The sequence below is a fragment of the Triplophysa dalaica genome, chromosome 21 (assembly GCF_015846415.1).
Source record: "Triplophysa dalaica isolate WHDGS20190420 chromosome 21, ASM1584641v1, whole genome shotgun sequence".
In the NCBI taxonomy this organism is placed as follows: Eukaryota; Metazoa; Chordata; class Actinopteri; order Cypriniformes; family Nemacheilidae; genus Triplophysa; species Triplophysa dalaica.
Window position 1 is genome coordinate 1,593,394 of NC_079562.1, and position 20,857 is coordinate 1,614,250.

The following is a 20,857-nucleotide window of genomic DNA, read 5'->3' on the forward strand; positions in this document are numbered from 1 at the left end:
CATCTGATGAACAGTATTTGTGTCAACAGATGAATCTGTATTTCTACTAGTGGTGGGCATAGATTAATTTTTTTAATCTAGATTAATCTAGATTAATTTTTTTAATCAAAATGGCTCGTTTGAATTCTGCCGAAGGCATTCAGAATATGTGTGATACCCAAATAATGACTAAAAGTAAGTCTTTGAGAACGGGTTTCTCAAGCCAGGTGGCGCATTAGACCAGGGGCTCATCTCCTGTTTCCAAAATGCATCACAAACTGGTTGAGAAAGCTGTTCTACTATGATAATTGGTGATGAAAATTAAATTATGTTCAATAAGATGAACTTCAATTCAATTCAAGTTTATTTATATAGCGCTTTTCACAATGTGTATTGTTTCAAAGCAGCTTTACAGGGGCAAACAGGAAAAACAGAAAAGTTAAAACACAGCACAGTGCATGGTATTTATACAACGAGTAAGTTCCTTCTAATAAATAACATCTAATTTCTAAATAAATAAATAAATAAATAAATGAATGAATGCAGTCTCCCGGTGAGCAGGCCAACACTGCCCTGCTGTGGCGAGGAACCCAAACTCCAATGATTGATTAATGGATAAAAAAACCTCGGGAGAAACCAGGCTCAACCGGGAGGGCCAGATCCCCTCTGACGTGTCATAGCTGCACTCAGACTGGTGACATGTGATTTTAGTTTAGCATTTAATACCAAATATTGTAACTTCAGCATTATTAAGACAAATAGTCCGTCTTTGCTCTTGGTTGGGGATGTAGTGGTCTAAGCTGGGATGGTCCGATGGTCATATTTTTTTTCTTGGCAGCTGGTGGAATTGCCTTAGATGGAGCTGGGATGGTCAGTCAGTCTGCAGCTGTATCTGGTGTAATCTCAAATTGGGGATGGGCATCTGTCGGTCGTCTGGACATGGTGGAACTTCTTCCTACCTCGGGATGGGCATCCCGAGGCAGAGGCGGAAAGAGAATAAAGAGAATAATTAGCGTAGCTGCTGTTCATTAACTATGCATTAAGTGAAAGCTTGGCTGAAACTTGTGTTTACTTCAGCATTAGCTAAGGGATGATTTGCGTTTAGGTGGTACTTGAGACTGGAAGAGCTCCTACAGTACATTTACATTTAGCAGACGCTTTTATCCAAAGCGACTTACAAAGAGTGAGGGAGCAACAAGCCATATGTCATACAGGAGCCATAATACATTAGATCTCAATACAAAGTTACTGGTTTCAACTAAAGCTAGACCACTACCTGTTAAGAGAAAGTGTTTTTTTTAAACCAATTCCGCATTGCACAAGGTGCAAACAACGTTAGTCTTGTCGATGTTTCTATTGGGAAGCTTCTTAAAAATTAATATTCCCTGAAGCAAACCCGGTGGCTTCAAAACTGCATCCATGTTAGCACGTCACGTTTGATGCGGTAATTTCACAGTAATGTTATGTTGTGTTCAGACCAAACGCGAATGGCGTGTCAAGCGCGAGTGATTTATATGTTAATGCAAAGAGCCAATAGACCTACTTGCTGCGCGAATGAAGCCCTGGTTATGAGATGATGAGGCGGCTTCTGCTTCCGCGAATGACGCGAATCACGCGAGTTGAAAAATCTCGTTCTAGCCCCGTACAGTGCAGTTAAGCTGGTATACATCCGCGCTAAAATATCAAGGTGAAAGTCATCATAGCTTGCGTAGTATAGACCCAGCTCCCAACCCAACTTTGAGAATAGATTAACGGCGACATTTTTTCACTGTTTTCACTGTTAACGGCCCACCACTAATTTCTACACATCGCAATATATATCGCAGAAAAAAAAAATATCGCAATGTACGTTTTTTTCAATATCGTGCAGCCCTACTCCACATGAGATATATTATATATAGTTATAGTTATTTTTTTCACATAATTTTCCCAATGTTTACTTCCTGAGGAATTCACAATTTTATACTACATAGAAAAAACTTTATAAGTTAAAAGTAAGTGACTTCTTTTTACCTTACTTAAGGACCCATTATCAGACCTGATGATGATAACAACATAACATAATGACTGAATTAAAATATTAAATGATTTGTTTCTGTTCAACTGAATAAACTTCTGGAATGCTTATGGTATGTGGATGAAGACATCAGAGGGAAAATTGTAATATTCTTTCCTGTAGCTCAGTGGTAAGAGCATTATGTTAACAACACAAGGTCATGGGTTCGATCCCAGGGGATTGCACATACTTTGAAACAAATGTATAGGTTAATACAATGTAAGTCGCTTTGGATAAAAGTGTCTCCCAAATGCATAAATCTAAATCTAAATATTCAGTAAACTATGTTTATAGTTAAACATTTTGAAGTGCCGCACACGCACAGCGGGGTCATGTGAAGAGAGAAAGCGGCTAGTTTTTTCCGCGCAGGTTTCAACACGAAATGTGAATCGAGCCTTATGCAGTTTATCTGTTACTACTTCAATTTTAATGACGATTTAAGAAATATACTTATTTGAAGAATAAAGCTTATCCTACTAAAATCATAAAGCGCATGTGATATGAAACATGTTTTCTTTTTACACACAGACATGTGGATAACACTTCTGTCAGCAGCGGGGTGCTCTGTGTTTGTTCTCACAGGACTCATGTGTTACTGTATGGGTCGATATATATGTAAGTCAACATTTGTGAGTTTACACATAATGGTTGTATAAAAACTAACATGCGATATAAATATAAAATTTAACATGCGAGTTGAATTGAACAAATAAAGCTCTGCATCTCTGTTTTCTAGGCAAAGAAAGAACTAAACGGTAAGTTTTCCATATGTAATATATCCATGTTTATAATAAATATCTATGTGTGCAAAAACACATCATACCAAAAATATTTGATTTAAAAAAACAAGTAGAACATACTTAAAGTGCTCTGTATTATTGTCAGGCAAAGAACTGCAGGAGATACAGTGAGTGTATGATTTTTTTATTCTCTAAGTATTTACATGTTTAATACACCACAAGAAGGAAAGAGATTATGATCTTAATACCTTATTCTGTTATTTAGCGTGCTACTCGACCCACGGAGATTTACTCTATGATCACTTCTGTACCAGACACATCTCAACCCACTGGTATGACAGCATCACACTCAGTAAATCATTACACAACCTGATGATTATTCTTCAATTTATTCAAAGCGACTTTTAATGGAGGTGGCATCAAAGTTTTCCCCTATAGGCAAAATACAGGCTTTTCACAGAGACCTTATACAGTGTTGAGCTGAAAAATCATCATCTTACTTTCCACCCATATGTTTGAAATATAAACATTCTACTGATGTTGTTGTTAACTTTCTTATTCTCTGAAAAGGTCTCAAGCATGCACAGTCACACCAGGACAGCAAACCAGGTCCCTCTGACACTTACTCACTTATAACTTCAACCTCCAAACCCTCAGGTAACAGAATAGAACGCATTGATGCAATAACATTTATTGTGAGTCTGACGTAAAAAAATGTCAGCCGTTGAGAGAGAGAGAGTCGTGACAACGGAAGTTCAAACATGTTGGGCGTCACGTGATTACATGGAGTGAATGGCCATTACTGTGAAAAATACTTTCCATTGGAGTCAACAGAGTTGACGCGACTCTTTCTCTCTAACGGCTCTGATGAAACCTACATGAAGATAAATCTTTGAAACAATCTTGGAATTTTAAAAGCTTTTGTTTTGCATTGCAGACGGTTTGGTTAATACACAACACAAGAAGGAACGTACTGAAGAGAATGAGGTATGAACACATGAAGCGTGTCATTTAGGGCGTTTCTTTCTCCTGTCTTAGCTTAACACCCACATACAGATACAGTATATGCAGCCATTTACAGGCTGATTTCAACAAAAATGTCTAAAATTGTCTCACTTTTTTATGTTTGGTGAGAACAGCAGAAACAACACTTTTACCTTAAAGTGAAACATAATGAAATTTCCATCATTAACAGAGACCTAACATGTCTATTGTCTTTCTTCCATCATATAGAATGCTCATCACATGTACTGCACCATCACTGACAAACCAGAGAACACTGTTCCAGCAGATCCCATCTACAGTTTGGCTGAATAATAACTCAAAACCTGTTTCATTATCTGCATTTTGCATCCTTTGACAGCATGTTATTTGCTAATGCTCAGATAATAAGGGATCTTTATCTACTGACAAAGGAGTGCTTACATTTATTTAAACCACTTTAAAGGGACAGTTCACCCAAAAGTGACAATTCTGTCAACGTTTAATCACCCTCAGATTGTTCCAAACCTGTATAAATGTATTTGTTCAGATGAACACAAAGGAAGATATTTGGAAGAATGTCAGTAACCAAACATATATCATCCCCCATTGACTGCCATAGTATTTATTCTCCCTACTATGGCAGTCAATCGGTTTGGTTACTAACATTCTTCCAAATATCTTTCTCTGTTTTTATCAGGAAAAAGAAATGTATACAGATTTTACAGAACTTTGTGAACTGTCCCTTTAAGAATAACATTGCATATGAAATACACAGCGTCACAAATGCTTTTAAATTGATGAGAAGATTATTTTGAGTTTCACACGAGCTCTTTCCCATCATAATGAAAACCTTGTCAGATTCAAGTCATTGATTCAAGTTGCATTTTCTGTTGTTTTTGCACATGTACACGTGTTAGTTCACATGTACATATATATGTACTACTGGTGTCAGTCATTCTATATCTGTTTAATATCTACACTATTTAACTAACTGAAAATGAATACTTCTAAGACATTCAATAATCTGATAACACAATTTTAACATTTAAAAATGCATATTTCAACATATCAAACATATGTGTTATCATAAGTTAGTGTACAATTAATAATAAATCCTGCAATAACATGTTGCCTATTGTTTGTCATAGAATGTGTTACCATTAGATTTAAAATACCAACACTAGCTTTTATCAGGAACCCAATTTCATAGAAGTAAATGTACATTTATATTTAATGATTTCACTTTGCTCGACGATCTTTGCATGTGAACTAACCTCATAGCATTTAGTGCAGAAAGGTGTGAAAGATAAGCTTGGCATCTATTTGTGTCTGTTTTACAAATGCCTTTATCCATTCAGTGTATTGTCAGGTGGTGAACAATGTTACAAATGAAACACTTTAAGTCATTAACTAACATACTGTTAAACAAACTATTAATTCGTTTTAATAAGAATATGTATGTAGAATAGTGTATGTAGTCTTATAAAAAAATAAGTAAATAAAATAAAATAAAAATGTTTTTAAAATAAAAATATAAATAAAATGTCATGATATTTTAAACTTGACATTTTGTCTTTCTATAATATAACAAGTGTTATTTTTATTATTAAAGTTGAATTTGTTCTTGTTTAATAAAACAACACAGTTTTAACCTTTCGAGACCTTTGATCAAGCACTTTATTTGAGGTGCACGCTTAAAATAATGAACTCACATTTTTACAGAGGAAGTTGCAAACATAGAGGTCTATTATAACAGCGTGGCAACATAACATGCATGTGTGTTGATGCCAACTAACTGATGCACCAGACATCAGAATCATTACTAATTGTACAAATTGTTTCCAATCATTTACAAATTCTCTGGTATAAACACACACACACACACAACATGCAAACACTTGCATAGGTTAAGACGTACACATGCAAATAGTCCTTGCCAGGGGCGTGTTTACCATTTTTGGGGCCCTAAGCAAAGTCAAGACCACATTGCCTAACATTTTTTTCCATTTTCTACCGCTTATCCGAACTACCTCGGGTCACGGGGAGCCTGTGCCTATCTCAGGAGTCATCGGGCATCAAGGCAGGATACACCCTGGATGGAGTGCCAACCCATCGCAGAACACACACACTCACTCACTCATTCTGCCTAACATTTAATTCATGGAATTAATGAGACATATAAATACAAATATAAACTGCCATTATTTTACATTGAACCACTTAACAGCACAAAAATTCTCTACAGTTTGTTATAAGAATAAACCTTCTCGATTTTGGGATGAAAAGTATGCTTTGTTATATTCAGAATAATACAGAATGGTTTGATACACAAAGATGGATTTTAGCACCTCTTGGCGTACATTTTGATATATATAGGCCCGGTTTAAGGTTAATACCAGATTAAATTGAATGTGTGGACCTGTTTTAACTGAATATAACTTGCTCAGAAATATCTTAAAATATATCAGTGCCATTGTTTTGTCTCGAGATGCACTTCAGTAATGTATTCTTCGAATGTATTTTTATAAAAGCGATATAAATATCTTAATTAAACTAAAACATAGTCCTGGCTTAAACTAAGCCGTGTGCGAAAAACCAGGCCATAGTGTTCTTGTGCACTGTTACCAGGAAGATAATCTTTTCATGCATGAACTGTGATAAATTTAGAGCATAAAGAACTTTCCTACAAATATTTTTCCACTTTTTATTTCCACTTGAGCGGACATTTGTAGACGTGAGTTCACTGGATGATGTGCAACAATCAAAACTAACGCATACACAAGAAATGGCTTTTGGAATAGCTGTCCACTGAGCTCTTTGTGTGAATGGGTTCTCCAGTGTTTCCATAAAAGATTAGCAGGAAAAGGACATGCCTGTGCTTGATAATGCAGAAATGAAGATATCACGGCCCATCTCATATTATTAATAAAATAGCTTCACTGTGTTTCATGTCTTTCTGTTTTATAAGCCTTATATTCAAACAGTTTTCATGAACTTTTCTTGATGTTTTCACAAACTTCATACAGGTGCTCTTTTTAAACCCATCATGAGTGTTTATGAAAGCTCTGACCAGATCTCATGTGAAATCCCAGAGTCAGTCAGAACTGATTTCACCTGTAATCTCTACACTGAAGATGGACCTCTCAGACACAGAAGTCGTTCTCACAGAACACAGTCTGAAAAAAGAGCTGTTGTGTAACTCGGGCAATAACAGTATGTGAGATTGGAACAACAACGTTTCTATTAATAAAAATAAAGATAAAAAGGGTTCAGAAATTATGAAGTAGGATGTCCATTTACACAGTTTTGGGTATGTAGGACAGATTACAGGGAAAGATAATAAAAACTCCAATGTTGCAATTGTTAAAATGAAGATAAATGATTCTTACTCTGAAACTGTAAGGTCTGTGATGTGACCACAAACTAATGATTTACACATCCACAAATATAAAAGCTGAGAGCTGAGAGCACAACACATGAAGTGGTTTCCTGTGGGCTATCTTCCACTTCCTAATTCAAACACTCTGTAAGTCTTGTTCTGTCTCACTCGTCTTGCACATGGAGCTCATGGAGCTGTTCAATATCGTTGCGTTACACTTTCTGTTGGATGTTCAGTCTTACAGTAAGGGATCTATATTTATTTATGAAATTTACATTATTAAGCAGATGCTTTAATTCAAAGATGAGGAACATTAAAAAGACTTTGTCAAACGAGATCTGCAATATTTGTAGTGTTAAACTGTCAAGTACACAGTAAACTGAGGTTACACAGCTATAGAGAAACAGCTCAACTAAAGAGAACAGTTTTGGAATAATAAATGGGCAGAACATGAAAGGACATCTTAAACATTTCATGTATTTTTTTGCCATAATATATGTGTTTGCAACAATAACATGTGTGATCAGTACTTGTCAAGTTTACTAGTTTGCCATAAATCAACTTCAGCATAAATTAGGTTCGGTAATATTCACACGTATGTAAACTAATTCATCCAATTTATGCAAACACCTTATTCAGAACGTATAATTATATATTTTTTGCACATCCAGAGTAATTGTGGGTGTCATGTTATAGCATGAAAAGTCCCCAAAACATTAAAACATACAACTGTATGGCAATCATTTTGTCAGTTATAGTGATTCTGTGTTCTGTTGCAAATAAATGAAGTTAAATAAAATAAAGTCAAATTACTGTATAGTAGAAGAGATCATCTCAATTGTTTCCATGAGAAAGTAGCAGTAAAGAACATGCGTGCGCTTGTATGATTTCCATGTACATTATTCATTGCCAACAATTGTGTTCATGTAAGCATGATAAGTGAAAGATGTTATTATCTTCGTTTTTCAGAAGGCCCTAATATGAAAGTGTCTCCAGATGTTGTGAGAGAGTCAAACTCTGTTCATCTGAACTGTGAGAGTCCAGCAGATGTGACAGTAATTCAGTGTTATTTCTATGCAAAAGGAGGAAAAGAGAAAGATATAAAACTCAGTCCATCATGTGATCTTAATCTCACTGGGGCTGAAGTTCTCTTATGGACGGGTTTAAAATCCCCTGTATCACTAGACATTGCTTGTTACTACACAACAGATGTGAGCGGAGTTAATAAACCATCAGCTCACCCTACTGCCACACTGACAATACTGGGTGAAATATTAAACTCAAATTCAAATAGTTTTCATGAACTTTTCTTGATGTTTTCACAAACTTCATACTGATGATCTCATTAAACCCATCATGAGTGTTGATGACAGCGCTTCCACACTCAGTATCTCATGTTTAATCCCAGTGTCAGACAGAAATGATTTCACCTGTAATCTCTACACTGAAGATGGACCTCTCAGACACAGACGTCATTCTCACAGATCACAGTCTGGAGAACATCACTGTGTGTTCTTCATAAGTCTAAGTGAAATATTCACACATAAGCAAACAGTGAACAGACACTTGAGTTGTGATTATTCAGTCAGAACAGATCCTGAGATGAACCTCACATCACCACGCAGTGATCTGTACACTATCAGAGGTGAGTTCTCATTGTTATCAAGAATGATCAGCATTCTAAATTACTATAAAGACAATTAGACAACAGTCCTGTGTTATTGTTAGTGCAAGATAGAGTAATTTTTATAGGATGTTCTAAAAATACATTTAATAATACATTAATACATTTTAGACTTCAGTTATCTGAGGGTAAAGGGATAAGTATTTTTTTATAATACGTATAACTAAATCTTAAACATAATATTACAGTAAATTAAGAGGTAACATATAGAAAGGTGTTTTATGGCCTCATAATCTGGAATTTAAGGCAATTACATCACATTCTATGTTATATTTAATTAGTCTGTGAATGTTTAGGTCTAACTGCTGTAGTGTCCACTGCTGTAACTCCAAACAAACCAACAACCGGTGAGTTACAATACAACACCGTCACAATGCTGTTCGATATAAAATTGAGGTAATAACGTATAAAATGAATTGATCCGTGAATGTTTTCATCCAACAGCTATAGTGTCCACTGCTGTAACTCCAAACAAACCAACAACCGGTGAGTTACAATACAACACTGTCACAATGCTGTTCGAAATAATATTGATGTAATAACCTCTAAACTTAATCTGTGCATGTTTTCCTCCAACAGCTGGAGCTGTAGTGTCCACTGCTCCAACCACAACATACCCAACAACCGGTGAGTAACAATACATCACTGTTAGTGTGACGAGGGTGAACGCAGCCAAAAATGTTTGCGGTGGATGGGAAAAGATCCTGTATTTCTCCTGCATCGTATTATATAAACAGCATTTATAAGAACTCCAAAGACACAGATGTCATGACAATCTATGAATTAATGCGTTACCCTGTCCTCTGCTGTGCACTGAGAAGAACGCCCTAAATAACACAGGCCATTTTCATAATAAGAGTTTTAAATGCACTAAAGCGATCTCAAAATCATTTTTAAGGGGGGCTGGGCAGAAATTTAGGGTGGCAAAAGCCCATCTAAAAAGAGCCTAGTGATGTCACTGAGCAGCAGATCTCCACCGCCAAGATAAAACATATGTACATTCTGCACCATCAAAATGCTAAATGATAGAACTGTATTTTATTTTATTTGTCTCCTCTTACTCAGGCTGTTTATTTTCTACAGTCCTCTGCATATCACCTGACTGTTTTAGCTAAATTAACTATTGTAATAAACTTCAATAAAATGGAAGGAAGGAGGCGGGAACCGGCAGACATTAAACACAAAATTTTAATATAAATAATAACAGCCGGCGGCCCCTCACGGACGACCGCCGGCGAAATAACATAAACAACAAATATAAATACAAACGTAAAACAAGTTCGGGCCTGGTCCTCTCTCTTCGACGGTCCGGTCGCTCGTTCCTTTTATGCTCCCTATCTCCTACGTGATTCGAGCCCGGTGTGCGCACAGCTGGCGCTAATTCACAATTACTCACCGGACTCGAACCACGGTCTCGCCTCGCCTACTCTACTACAACTATATTAAAGGTTTCTTTATTATAATACAAATGTGACTGAAGCATTATATTTCTTACAGGTGTGGGGCTAACAAAGCTGCTGCTTTCTACAGTTATAGGCATATTTGTGTCTGTAATATTTGGTGTCATCTGTCTGTGCCAATTTAACTGTAAGTAAAACACATAAGTCTGATAGTATATGAGCTAAGATCTGTGACTCTTCGTATTGAATAGACAAAGATTTTGAAGTGATATAATGTTTGCGGCAAGATAAAACCTGACACTGAAATACGAGTGACAGGTTTGCAAAAAGCTAAATATGTCGCCATCCTTATGAAACCTTTTATGTCTAAATGTACTGTTTATCAGAAAATATAAAAAACACTGTAATTTTAAACAATGTATTGTCAAAGATTACCATCACTTTATGATACTTTGTGCTGGTTAGATATTTGAAAAACACAGTGACAAACAAAGCGTGACTAATAATAATGATTTATTGACAAAAAATAACAATAACGAAAAATATGGAGATTTGAGGTTTTTGAAGGACAGCATGCTATATTGTTATGCTATATTTATTGAACCCTTAAAATTAAAATAGATCCACTTTAATAGTTCAATTCACACAGTAAGGTCACGTTTACAGTAAAGTGCACTTACAGTGCTTTTTGCTGTGGGAAAGAAGAGTTTCATCTTCTACCAGCAGGGGCTAAAAGAGCTGTTGTTTAACTCGGGCAATAACAGTGTATGTGAGATTGGAACAACAATGTTTTTATTAGTAAAAAATAAAGATGAAATATGATTCAGAAATAATGAGGTAGGATGTCTACTTGCACAGTTTTGTGACTGATCATCTGCACACAGGCTCAGAGAAATGTCTCCATTTCTGTCCAATGATAAAAGCCGATCCTAAAGACTCAGGTAATATCTCAATAAAATATACATAAAAAAATATTTAAAATAGATTTAATGCACTTTAACAAACTATTGATTCATCTAGACAGACGTGATTGTTATTCATTTAACTAACTGTAGGAAGCAGTCTTGTTTCAGAGAGTTAAATACGGTTGCACACTTGCAGAAACTTTTTTAACATAATGTTTCCAACTGCATCTTACAGAAGCTGATGATGTTCTCACTGTGGTTGTCTACACATAATCAACATGAAAACTTCACAGTGGATTTTCTGTTGCTCAGTGGTTAGAGCCTGGCGCTAGCAATGCCAAAGTCATGGATTCGCCAGACATTACACATACTCAAATACAAATGTATATCATGCAATATAAGTCACTTTGGATAAAAGCGTTTGCCAAATGCATAAATGTACTGACATGTTTAATATACTTTCTATGAACAATATGGGTATATATAAATAAAAAACAATAGTGGATCAAGGCGGTCTCTCAAAATCATTATTTCGTGTTGTTCTTTCAACGATATGAATTTATAAATAGATCACTTTGTGTTCTCTGACATCTGTTCGTGCTATCTGATGTGTAACCACATGTAGGACAGATTAGAGGCAAATATAATAAAAACTCCAATGTTGCAATTGTTAAAATGAAGATAAATGATTCTTACTCTGAAAATTTAAGATCTGTGATGTGATCACAAACTAATAATTTACACATCCACATATATAACAGCTGAGAGCTGAGAGCACAACACATGAAGTGGTTTCCTGTGGGCTATCTTCCACTTCCTAATTCAAACACTCTGTAAGTCTTGTTCTGGCTCACTCGTCTTGCACATGGAGCTCATGGAGCTGTTCATCATCGTTGCGTTGCACTTTCTGTTGGAGGTTCAGTCTTACAGTAAGGGATCTATATTTATTTATGAAATTTACATTATTAAGCAGATGCTTTAATTCAAAGCCACTAACAGATGAGGAACATTACAAAGACTTTGTCAAACGAGATCTGCAATATTTGTAGTGTAAAACTGTCAAGTACACCAGTAAACTGAGGTTACACAGCTATAGAGAAACAGCTCAACTAAAGAGAACAGTTTGGAAATAATAAATGGGCAGAACATGAATGTCACATTTCATGTATTTTTTTGCCATAATATATGTGTCTGCAACAATAACATGTGTGATCAGTACTTGTCAAGTTTACTAGTTTGCCCTTAATTAACTTCAGCATAAATTAGGTTCGGTAATATTCACGTGTATGTAAACTAATTCATCCAATTTATGTAAACACCTTATCCAGAACATATAATTATATATTTTTTGCACATCCAGAGTAATTTTGGGTGTCATGTTACAGCATGAAAAGTCCCCAAAACATTAAAACATTCAACTGCATGTAAATCATTTTGTCAGTTATAGTGACTCTGTGTTCTGTTGCAAATAAATGAAGTAAAATTAAATAAAGTCAAATTACTGTATAGTAGAAGAGATCATCTCAATTGTTTCCATGAGAAAGTAGCAGTTAAGAACATGCGTGCGCTTGTATGATTTCCATGTACATTATTCATTGCCTAATCCTCATAATGCTGTATAACATATAAACCACTTTTATTTAAACTAGATATTAGGCCTTCATCTAACAATTGTGTTCATGTAAGCATGATCAGTGAAAGATGTTATTATCTTCGTTTTTCAGAAGGCCCTAATATGAAAGTGTCTCCAGATGTTGTTAGAGAGTCAAACTCTGTTCATCTGAACTGTGAGAGTCCAGCAGATGTGACAGTAATTCAGTGTTATTTCTATGCAAACGGAGAAAAATATAAAAATATAAAACTCAGTCCATCATGTGATCTTAGTCTCACTGGGGCTGAAGTTCTCTTATGGACGGGTTTAAAATCCCCTGTATCACTAGACATTGCTTGTTACTACACAACAGATGTGAGCGGAGTTCATCAACCATCAGCTCACCCTACTGCCACACTGACAATACTGGGTGAGATATTAAACTGATGACTTTATATTTTATAAACCTTCAATTATGCAGTTTAGAAAAAGGTTTCAATGACGTTTTCTCAACAAACTTCATACAGATGATCTCATTAAACCCATCATGAGTGTTGATGAAAGCTCTGACCAGATCAGTGTCTCATGTTTAATCCCAGAGTCAGTCAGAACTGATTTCACCTGTAATCTCTACACTGAAGATGGACCTCTCAGACACAGACGTCATTCTCAGAGATCACAGTCTGGAGAACATCACTGTGTGTTCTTCATAAGTCTAAGTGAAATATTCACACATAAGCAAAGAGTGAACAGACACTTGAGTTGTGATTATTCAGTCAGAACAGATCCTGAGATGAACCTCACATCACCACGCAGTGATCTGTACACTATCAGAGGTGAGTACCTGATGTTTAGTCCTCCTATTTTGTTATATGTTAAAGAGTGGTTAGGATATTCTTATACCTGATTTTGAAACTGTCTTGTAAGGACTGCTAAAATAACATTGTAATAAATGAATTATAATGAATGCCAGATGTACTATTTTTTAGCAAAGAGCATTATAAAGGAGTATAGAATGTCATTCGAGTAGTTTATGTTAAACATGTTGTTGTTCAGTCTGTGAAGTTACTCAAAGACGTTATGGACTGTGTGAAACCACAGTGTGACTTTGCAAGTGACTACATTTTAAAGCTTCTTTGGTCAGACTGATAGTCTGAGACAGTGGTTTTGCAATATGAGAGAAGAGATTGTGCAAGAAAATGTGTTTCTGATGTATTCACATATGACAGTCACATTTCTGAAGAGTATACATAATCTGTACAACAGAGAGTTATATCCTCTCTAATATCTGTCTGGGTTTAAACTTGTGACAACTAGCTCCAGATTCCACTTATCAGTATGATAATCTCTCAATATGGTTACCTAACATCAGGATTAGTAAGAGTTAAATTACTTTCAATCAATATTACTGAAGTTTTCACATATATCCATACAGCCTTAACATCCACTCCCACTGCAAATACAACAACAGCAAGAACAATAACAACAGTCAAGACAACTTGTGAGTAAATATATTAAACAAAACTTTTTTCTTTGTTCACCTTGAGTGACTGTTCTTTTAAAGGTTATAATACGAATTTAACATATCCTTATACAGTCCATTACTTAAAATGTTATCTTTTTCAACAGCTTTAGCTTTAATGTCTACTGGTGAAATTTTTACTGGTAAATTACAACACTGATTATTCTGAAATATTAACTTTCTTTTCAAACATTTGACCTTTGACACCATCAGTAACACAGATGCCTGTAATATTTATTTAGAAATCAAACCAAAACTAACATCTCCACAGTCTGATCAACAAACAGTTAAGGGTGAGTTATTGAATAATAAATGATATCACCCAACCCCTAAGAAGAAATATAGATGTATTGTATGATCTGAAACTCTGTTCATCTGTTATTGATATACAACAACAACTTAAACATGTTCCACTGGTTCTTGATTTCACAAGTTTATATTTATATTTTCATGTTTAAAGCATTTTGTTCTTGTGTGTATTTACATTCATTCTCTGCAGCAACATCAACTACCACTGCACAAACTACAACAGCAGCCATGATAACTAGTAAGTATTAACGATGCTAAATTAAGCCTAAAGACATTTTTCAATGGTCTCAGAGATCTTTCAGTGTCATCATATCCACTGAACATTTTTTTTTACATTTATGCTGTAGATGCAGTGTCCACCAATGTAAACACAACCAACACAACTCGTAAGTTCATCTCATTCTAAATTATTTTTAATTTAAGTACATTGAAAATGTTTGAATATTTAAGACTTTCTCTGGCACACACTGTGAACACTTCTCATAAATTTGGGATTCATTTTTCAAGACTGTCTTTCATTTTATCCGAACTTGTTATTGCTGTAATACCACATATTAAAGAGTATTCCCGGTATAAGATACAGTGCATCTTTTTGCTTCAGAATGCATTTATTAATCTTTGCTTCTGAACCGGCAGAGGCCTACTCTCTGATCCCTTCTGTACCAGAAGCAGGTACTGTATGAGAAGAGAACATCACTGATTTTCCCATGTAAATTAATGCTTTTAATTATTAAACAGACATAAAAAACTTACTTAGATCTGTATACTGTGTTAGGTTATATGAGACCAGTCTTCTTTTTTGATTGCACATATGCATATTTGTTGTCCTTATGCCGTCCCAATTGCTTCCATTGCTTACCCCACCTGTAAGTCTCTTTGGATAAAAGTGTCTGCTAAATGAGTAAGTGTAAATGTAATTAATCCACAATAATGGTTGGATGTGATTTTTGGTGCTTTGCCCTGTTGACCCTCATACAAGAATGTACTGTAACATGCCGGCACTTTAATGTAAAGTCATTTGCTCGTATTCAACTGAGGCATAAATTACAAGATAACTTTCATATTCGGATTAACTATCCCTTAGAAAATATCTTTATAACACTGATACATCCACATAAGCAAATGTACACTTTAAAGATTATGAATAAGGATCTATCTATTAGTTGATTGTTTTAGACTATCATAATAAACATGATGACGTGAAACATGCTTTTCATTAGACACAGCCATCTGGTTATTAATACTGTCAACAGCCGTGGGCTCTGTGTTTGTACTCACTGGACTCATATGCCTGTGCCGATATTCATGTATGTAAAATTTACACCTTTAGTTAAAAATGAGCTTCACTATGAAAGCTGATCTGAATAAATAATGCAGTAGTACTTTGTTTTCTAGGCAAGAAAATAACTAAACGGTAAGTTTTCCCTATGTGTACAAGATAAATACATATAAATACAATAAATACATATGCATGCAAATTCATTAATATTAGAAAATAAAAAAACTAATGTCCTATTGTCTTTGTACTAATTGCTCTGTTTTATTGTCAGTCAAGAAACTGCAGAAGATACGGTGAGTATCATCTGTGTGTTTATGATTTTTACAAAGAGCCTACTACAGCAAAGGAGCTAAACGTAACTTAACACATTAACATACTTTAAATTAAATATGTAATGGATAAGATCTTAATATTTTTTGTTTGTTATTAAGTGTGCTTCTGAACCTCCAGAGGCCTACTCTCTGATCACTTCTGTACCAGACACAGGTACTGTATGATAACATCACTGATTTTCCTATGTAAATTAAATCATTTGCTTTTAATCATTAAATAGACACTTGCATCCAAAACAAGTTAAAAGCGATCTCTGCACTTTACATTAGGATTATAGCTCTTAAATAAATGCCTTAACATAGAACAAGTCAGTTCCTAAAGATGTTCTCTTCAGCACAATACCGGCTATTAGGGACCCCATGGATCTGGTAAAGGCATAATTTCCATGCTTTCCTTCAGCTGCTCGTCTTTTTCGGGAATTTTCTACAGCTGTATCTCTCTTTTATAAATTCCTTGCTTCTTGTTCTATTAACTTAATTTAAACATGTTAATTCAACACAATTGGTCGAGAAGGATTTCCAATTCCCAGCATGCTTTGCGTCACATTGCATTAGAAGAGTACATTTGAAAGAATATGAATATTTGATGTGTTTTAAGTAAAGTTAAAGACTGGTTAGTGTTTAATGTTCACTTATCTTAGATATTTAGAAGACTCTGACATATTTTTCAGTTTTGTGGTTACCATTGTTCAGAAGAGTGCTGCATGTGATTAGGCGGTGTGAGGTTACATGTAACCGATTACATGTGTTATGTCACCAATGACTGCGACTGTGCTAATATCACTTATGAGATCAGTCTCTTCTTGCTCATTCTAGGTTATGTAATTATGTTTTATACATAAAGTAGTCAGAATGCATGAAATAGCATGTTACCCCATGTTTAATGTTCTATGAATGCTTCTTACCTTTTTTTCAAAGGTCTCAATCATCCACAGTCACACCAGGACAGCAAACCAGGTCCATTAGAGACTTACTCGCTCATAACTTCAACCATCCAGCCTTCAGGTAACAGAATTCTTTCAAAGGTTCATGTCTTTGGAAACATAGGCATGTTTAAATAAAATGTGTTATATATGAAACTTAACAACAGAATGTACTGAAGTAGACATTTGTAATTCTTTCCTGTGGGAATCTAATTAAAATGTCTTAAAGCAGTTCAAATCAATCTAAGAGTTTTCAAATCTTTTATATTGCATTACAGATGTTTTGGTTCATACACAACAGAAGAAGGGAAGTACTGAAGAGAATGAGGTATGAACACGTCACAAATTCAAAGACATAGATAGATGTGTAATTTTTCAATGTTAAAGGGCCCATATGACACAGCAAAAACAAATATTATCATTTGTTTTGGATGTTAAGTAATATGTTTACACGATTAAAGGTAAAAAAAATCTCCTCTTTGCCCCGCCTCTCTGAAACGCGCAGATTTATTACAAAACGCATCGCTCTGAAAAGCGGTGTGTGCTAGAATTGACCAGTTAACCAGTGCATAGTGATTGAAACGTTGAAGACTGCAAGCGTGCGACAGAAATCTAACCATGTACCACCATCCTGATTTTGCCAACTGGTTGACAGTTGACAAAGGACACATTTTTAACCTAAACCCACACCAAACCCCAACCCTGACCATAACTTACCCCTAAATTCAGAAGGAAATGATAAGTGACAATGGTCTAGGTAGGAGCACCTAATCCTGGTTGGAAGATTCAATTTAAAATAAACTGAACATTTATTTCTGAAATCTGATGGTTGATTAAAATGTTGTCCCAGGGTCAACATCATGCTGTCCTAAGGATATCAACCACCTGGAAAAACAGGAGAGCCATTTTGAAAATCAGGTTCCAAAGCAATTGTACTGACAGGTACGCCCACCTTACAAACCATTTGGGCGGTCTAGTCAAATCATACCACAAACTGAGGTAGATTTGTGGGGGTGTGGTTACACGAGGCGTTTCAGGCAGGTCTGAATGATCATTCGCTTTTAGATAGAATGCATTTTTTGTTCCTATACTTTAATTTTTGCAATTTTACGTGTCTAATACATCTATGGGCAACTCATAACACACCAAAGACACAGAAAGACACGTATTCGCGCCATGTGACCCCTTTAAAATGCTAGATCCTGTCTCAGCATAATAATGCAGCATATTTGCATTACATTTGCAGAAATTACACAATACTGAACATAAGATTAGAACAAAGTTAAATGTCTATTATGAAGAGAAACCTAACATTGACTTTATATGTTTGTCTTTTTCTTTCTTCCACCATGAAGAATGTTTATCACGTGTACTGCCGCATCCCTGACAAACCAGTGAACAGTGTTGCTGGAGATCAGATCTATAGTTTGGCTAAATGACTTTCACCTGTTTTATTATATTGTACGATTATTATTCGTGTGTATCCATAAAAAACATGCTTTTGCTAAATGTTCAGATAATAAAGAGTATTTTTGTTGACAAACGAGTGCTCAGACTTATTTGAACGCTCTGTTTCCGGTTAACGTGGTCGAGATTAAAAACTTTAACAGATGTACACATACCTTGTATTTTAGAGATTTCAGTGTTTCTCCTCCACACGACATGATTTAAATAACCTTTAGTCTCCCTTGTAGAACTTTTTCAATATTGCCCGTCGTGTTTGTATAATTTCCAATTCCTGAGGTAACATTTGGGATTTGGCGCTCAAAACTCGGAACCAAACCTGTGTTTGTCACGAAATAGAGAAAATATACAAGTATCGTTTGAATACAATAACCTAAAGTCATGTACTCCTTTGAAATAAATAATGTGTGCTTTTAATTTTACGTGTCGATTCGCAAACTTTGCGGCGTATGACACGCTAGTACCGCGAGAACACTTGATTTCACGGCACTTTGATGAGTCTGTGCAGGGTTGTTGCCAGAAAGGATACAGCGTTGTTATCCTCCTTTCTTCTTCTTTTTTTCTGTTTAATATTTTTCATTATATTTATTTTTTATTTGGGTTTTATGTTATACTGAAATGTCTCGATTAAAAAATAAATTTGCGATGAACAGTTATATCGTGAATGTAATTTAATATACAAAAAATATTATTCTTTGTACCTAGTTATTGTATTTGTCTTATGTATTTAGTTTGAAGCAATAAAAAAACGTCTCTGTTACTCTTCATCTTTTTTTTGTTAACTTATTTCTGCTTTAAATGCAATAGACATTACGAAATCTTTAAAAACAAATCAATAAAAGTTATGTATTTAGTTACACACAAAAAAAGAAGGGATACAGCGACGGCCCGAAGTGGTGCAACGTTTCGCCATATACTTACAATAAATTACACATAGGCTACACATATCCTAACCTCACAATAATCATAAAAAAACATTAAGCAAATGTTTTCAGCGTGACAAAAATTAAGCGGTATTGAAGTGCGCATGCCCAGTGGAGGTAGCTGCATCCCTTCTAGTCAAAACCTCTGCGCAGCCGCAGCCGCTGCCACGCATGTAGTCGAACACACCTGACCATGATTGGATACTTGTCTGCGTATTGAAATGAACCTTATTGACCTAATGACTTTGCATTAGCATATGGCTAAAAAGTTTAAATACTAAATCTGTATATTTAGCCCTGGTTATTGGCAGATGGATTACCATTTGATGGTTTTGCTATAGTACATATGTCATGGTTAAACAATAGCTATTGTGATAAGACTATAATAAATGTGTGGTGGTTGCTTTGTGGTTAAAAAACTCTTTAAAAACAAGTAAGCCATAAACATAAACACACAAACAGTAATAAGTAGGCCGTTCAATACAAAATGTAAAACCACAAATAAAACGCTTACTGCTCTAAAATATAAATAAACCTTTTCGTCTAATTGCTGAATGCTTTCATAACTCATGTAATTGTGCATTGCGAATCACAGGTCAGAATTAAATGAGAGACGGAAACTGATGGAAAATATGCTTTTATTTACATAACATGGCTTTCCTTTGATGTAAAGGGATAAAACAATCAAAAGGCATTTTCCAAATACTTTAAGCAGGCAAAACTTTTTCAAGTTTGTGAAGAACCCACATCTCATCGCTTGATGATGTACGCTATTCTTACAAACAGCAATGTGAAATATTCCTATTTTTTCACGTCATGCATCTTCAGAGTTGAATTAAATTCTGAATCGAACTGGGAGGCAGGCAAATAATACCGACACCAAGAACACTTTTGCTCAGCTTTCCTCTGTGCTTAAGATCGTACAGTATAAGACTAACGTTGTGTATATAATTATCTCGAGGCTAGACAGCTACATGGACTGCGCTTAGCTGTGACGGCTGGCAGATCTAATCACTAGTCCATACAGTATGTAAGAATAAAACACTCAACAGATTCTAACAAAGTCTTTGACAGTAATAAATATCATCTATTCTTAGTAATTCAGACATCACAAAGATGTTTTCTGTCTCTGTGGGCCGAGTTACATGTTTGGCAGAAGCATATGGCTCTCTGATTGGGTGTAAATAAGCCTAACGGTCGAGGCCGGGGTCAGAGGTCACCTGCTGATAAGCAAGGCGAGTACAGAGAATAGAATGGCCACCAACGAAAAATTCAGCGTGTTCGCTGAACCACATTCCACAGCGTTCTCCTGTAGAAAACAAAATACGGTCAGGGTCAGCGGATAACAGTTCAGACAAAAATGATATGAAGATGTTCACACAGAGTA

General features: G+C 35.4%; 2 protein-coding genes across 6 annotated transcripts in view; one reads left to right on the top strand and one right to left on the bottom strand.

Moving 5' to 3' along the window:
• Positions 1–397: 397 nt before the first annotated feature.
• On the top strand, positions 398–18,572 carry LOC130410554 (uncharacterized). The gene is made up of 19 exons (XM_056735264.1): positions 398–8,783; positions 9,119–10,409; positions 11,107–12,056; positions 12,852–13,148; positions 13,246–13,554; positions 14,154–14,219; positions 14,348–14,383; positions 14,483–14,533; positions 14,740–14,787; positions 14,897–14,935; positions 15,186–15,221; positions 15,770–15,856; positions 15,945–15,963; positions 16,100–16,121; positions 16,260–16,314; positions 17,079–17,165; positions 17,362–17,411; positions 17,934–18,025; positions 18,439–18,572. Exons 3-19 carry the CDS (start codon positions 11,993–11,995, stop codon positions 18,479–18,481), a joined length of 1,401 nt encoding a protein of 466 aa, XP_056591242.1. The 5' UTR covers positions 398–8,783; positions 9,119–10,409; positions 11,107–11,992; the 3' UTR covers positions 18,482–18,572.
• Positions 18,573–20,128: 1,556 nt separating this feature from the next.
• The window catches only part of cacna2d3 (calcium channel, voltage dependent, alpha2/delta subunit 3), a 34,175-nt gene continuing 33,446 nt past the window's right edge, over positions 20,129–20,857 (bottom strand). For all 5 annotated transcript variants that reach the window (XM_056735473.1, XM_056735470.1, XM_056735469.1 and 2 more), the window contains one exon: positions 20,129–20,779. In XM_056735473.1, the coding sequence (XP_056591451.1) occupies positions 20,687–20,779 (93 nt within the window). In that variant the 3' untranslated portion in view covers positions 20,129–20,686. The remainder of the gene's footprint in view (positions 20,780–20,857) is intronic.

Bases quoted from the DNA above. Each gene is read 5' to 3' on its own strand.
- LOC130410554 (XM_056735264.1), top strand. From the start codon at position 11,993: ATGGAGCTCATGGAGCTGTTCATCATCGTTGCGTTGCACTTTCTGTTG. The intron at 14,384-14,482 runs GTAAATTACAAC...ATATTTATTTAG, and splicing joins TACTGGTGAAATTTTTACTG to AAATCAAACCAAAACTAACA. The intron at 16,122-16,259 runs GTGAGTATCATC...TTTGTTATTAAG, and splicing joins AAGAAACTGCAGAAGATACG to TGTGCTTCTGAACCTCCAGA.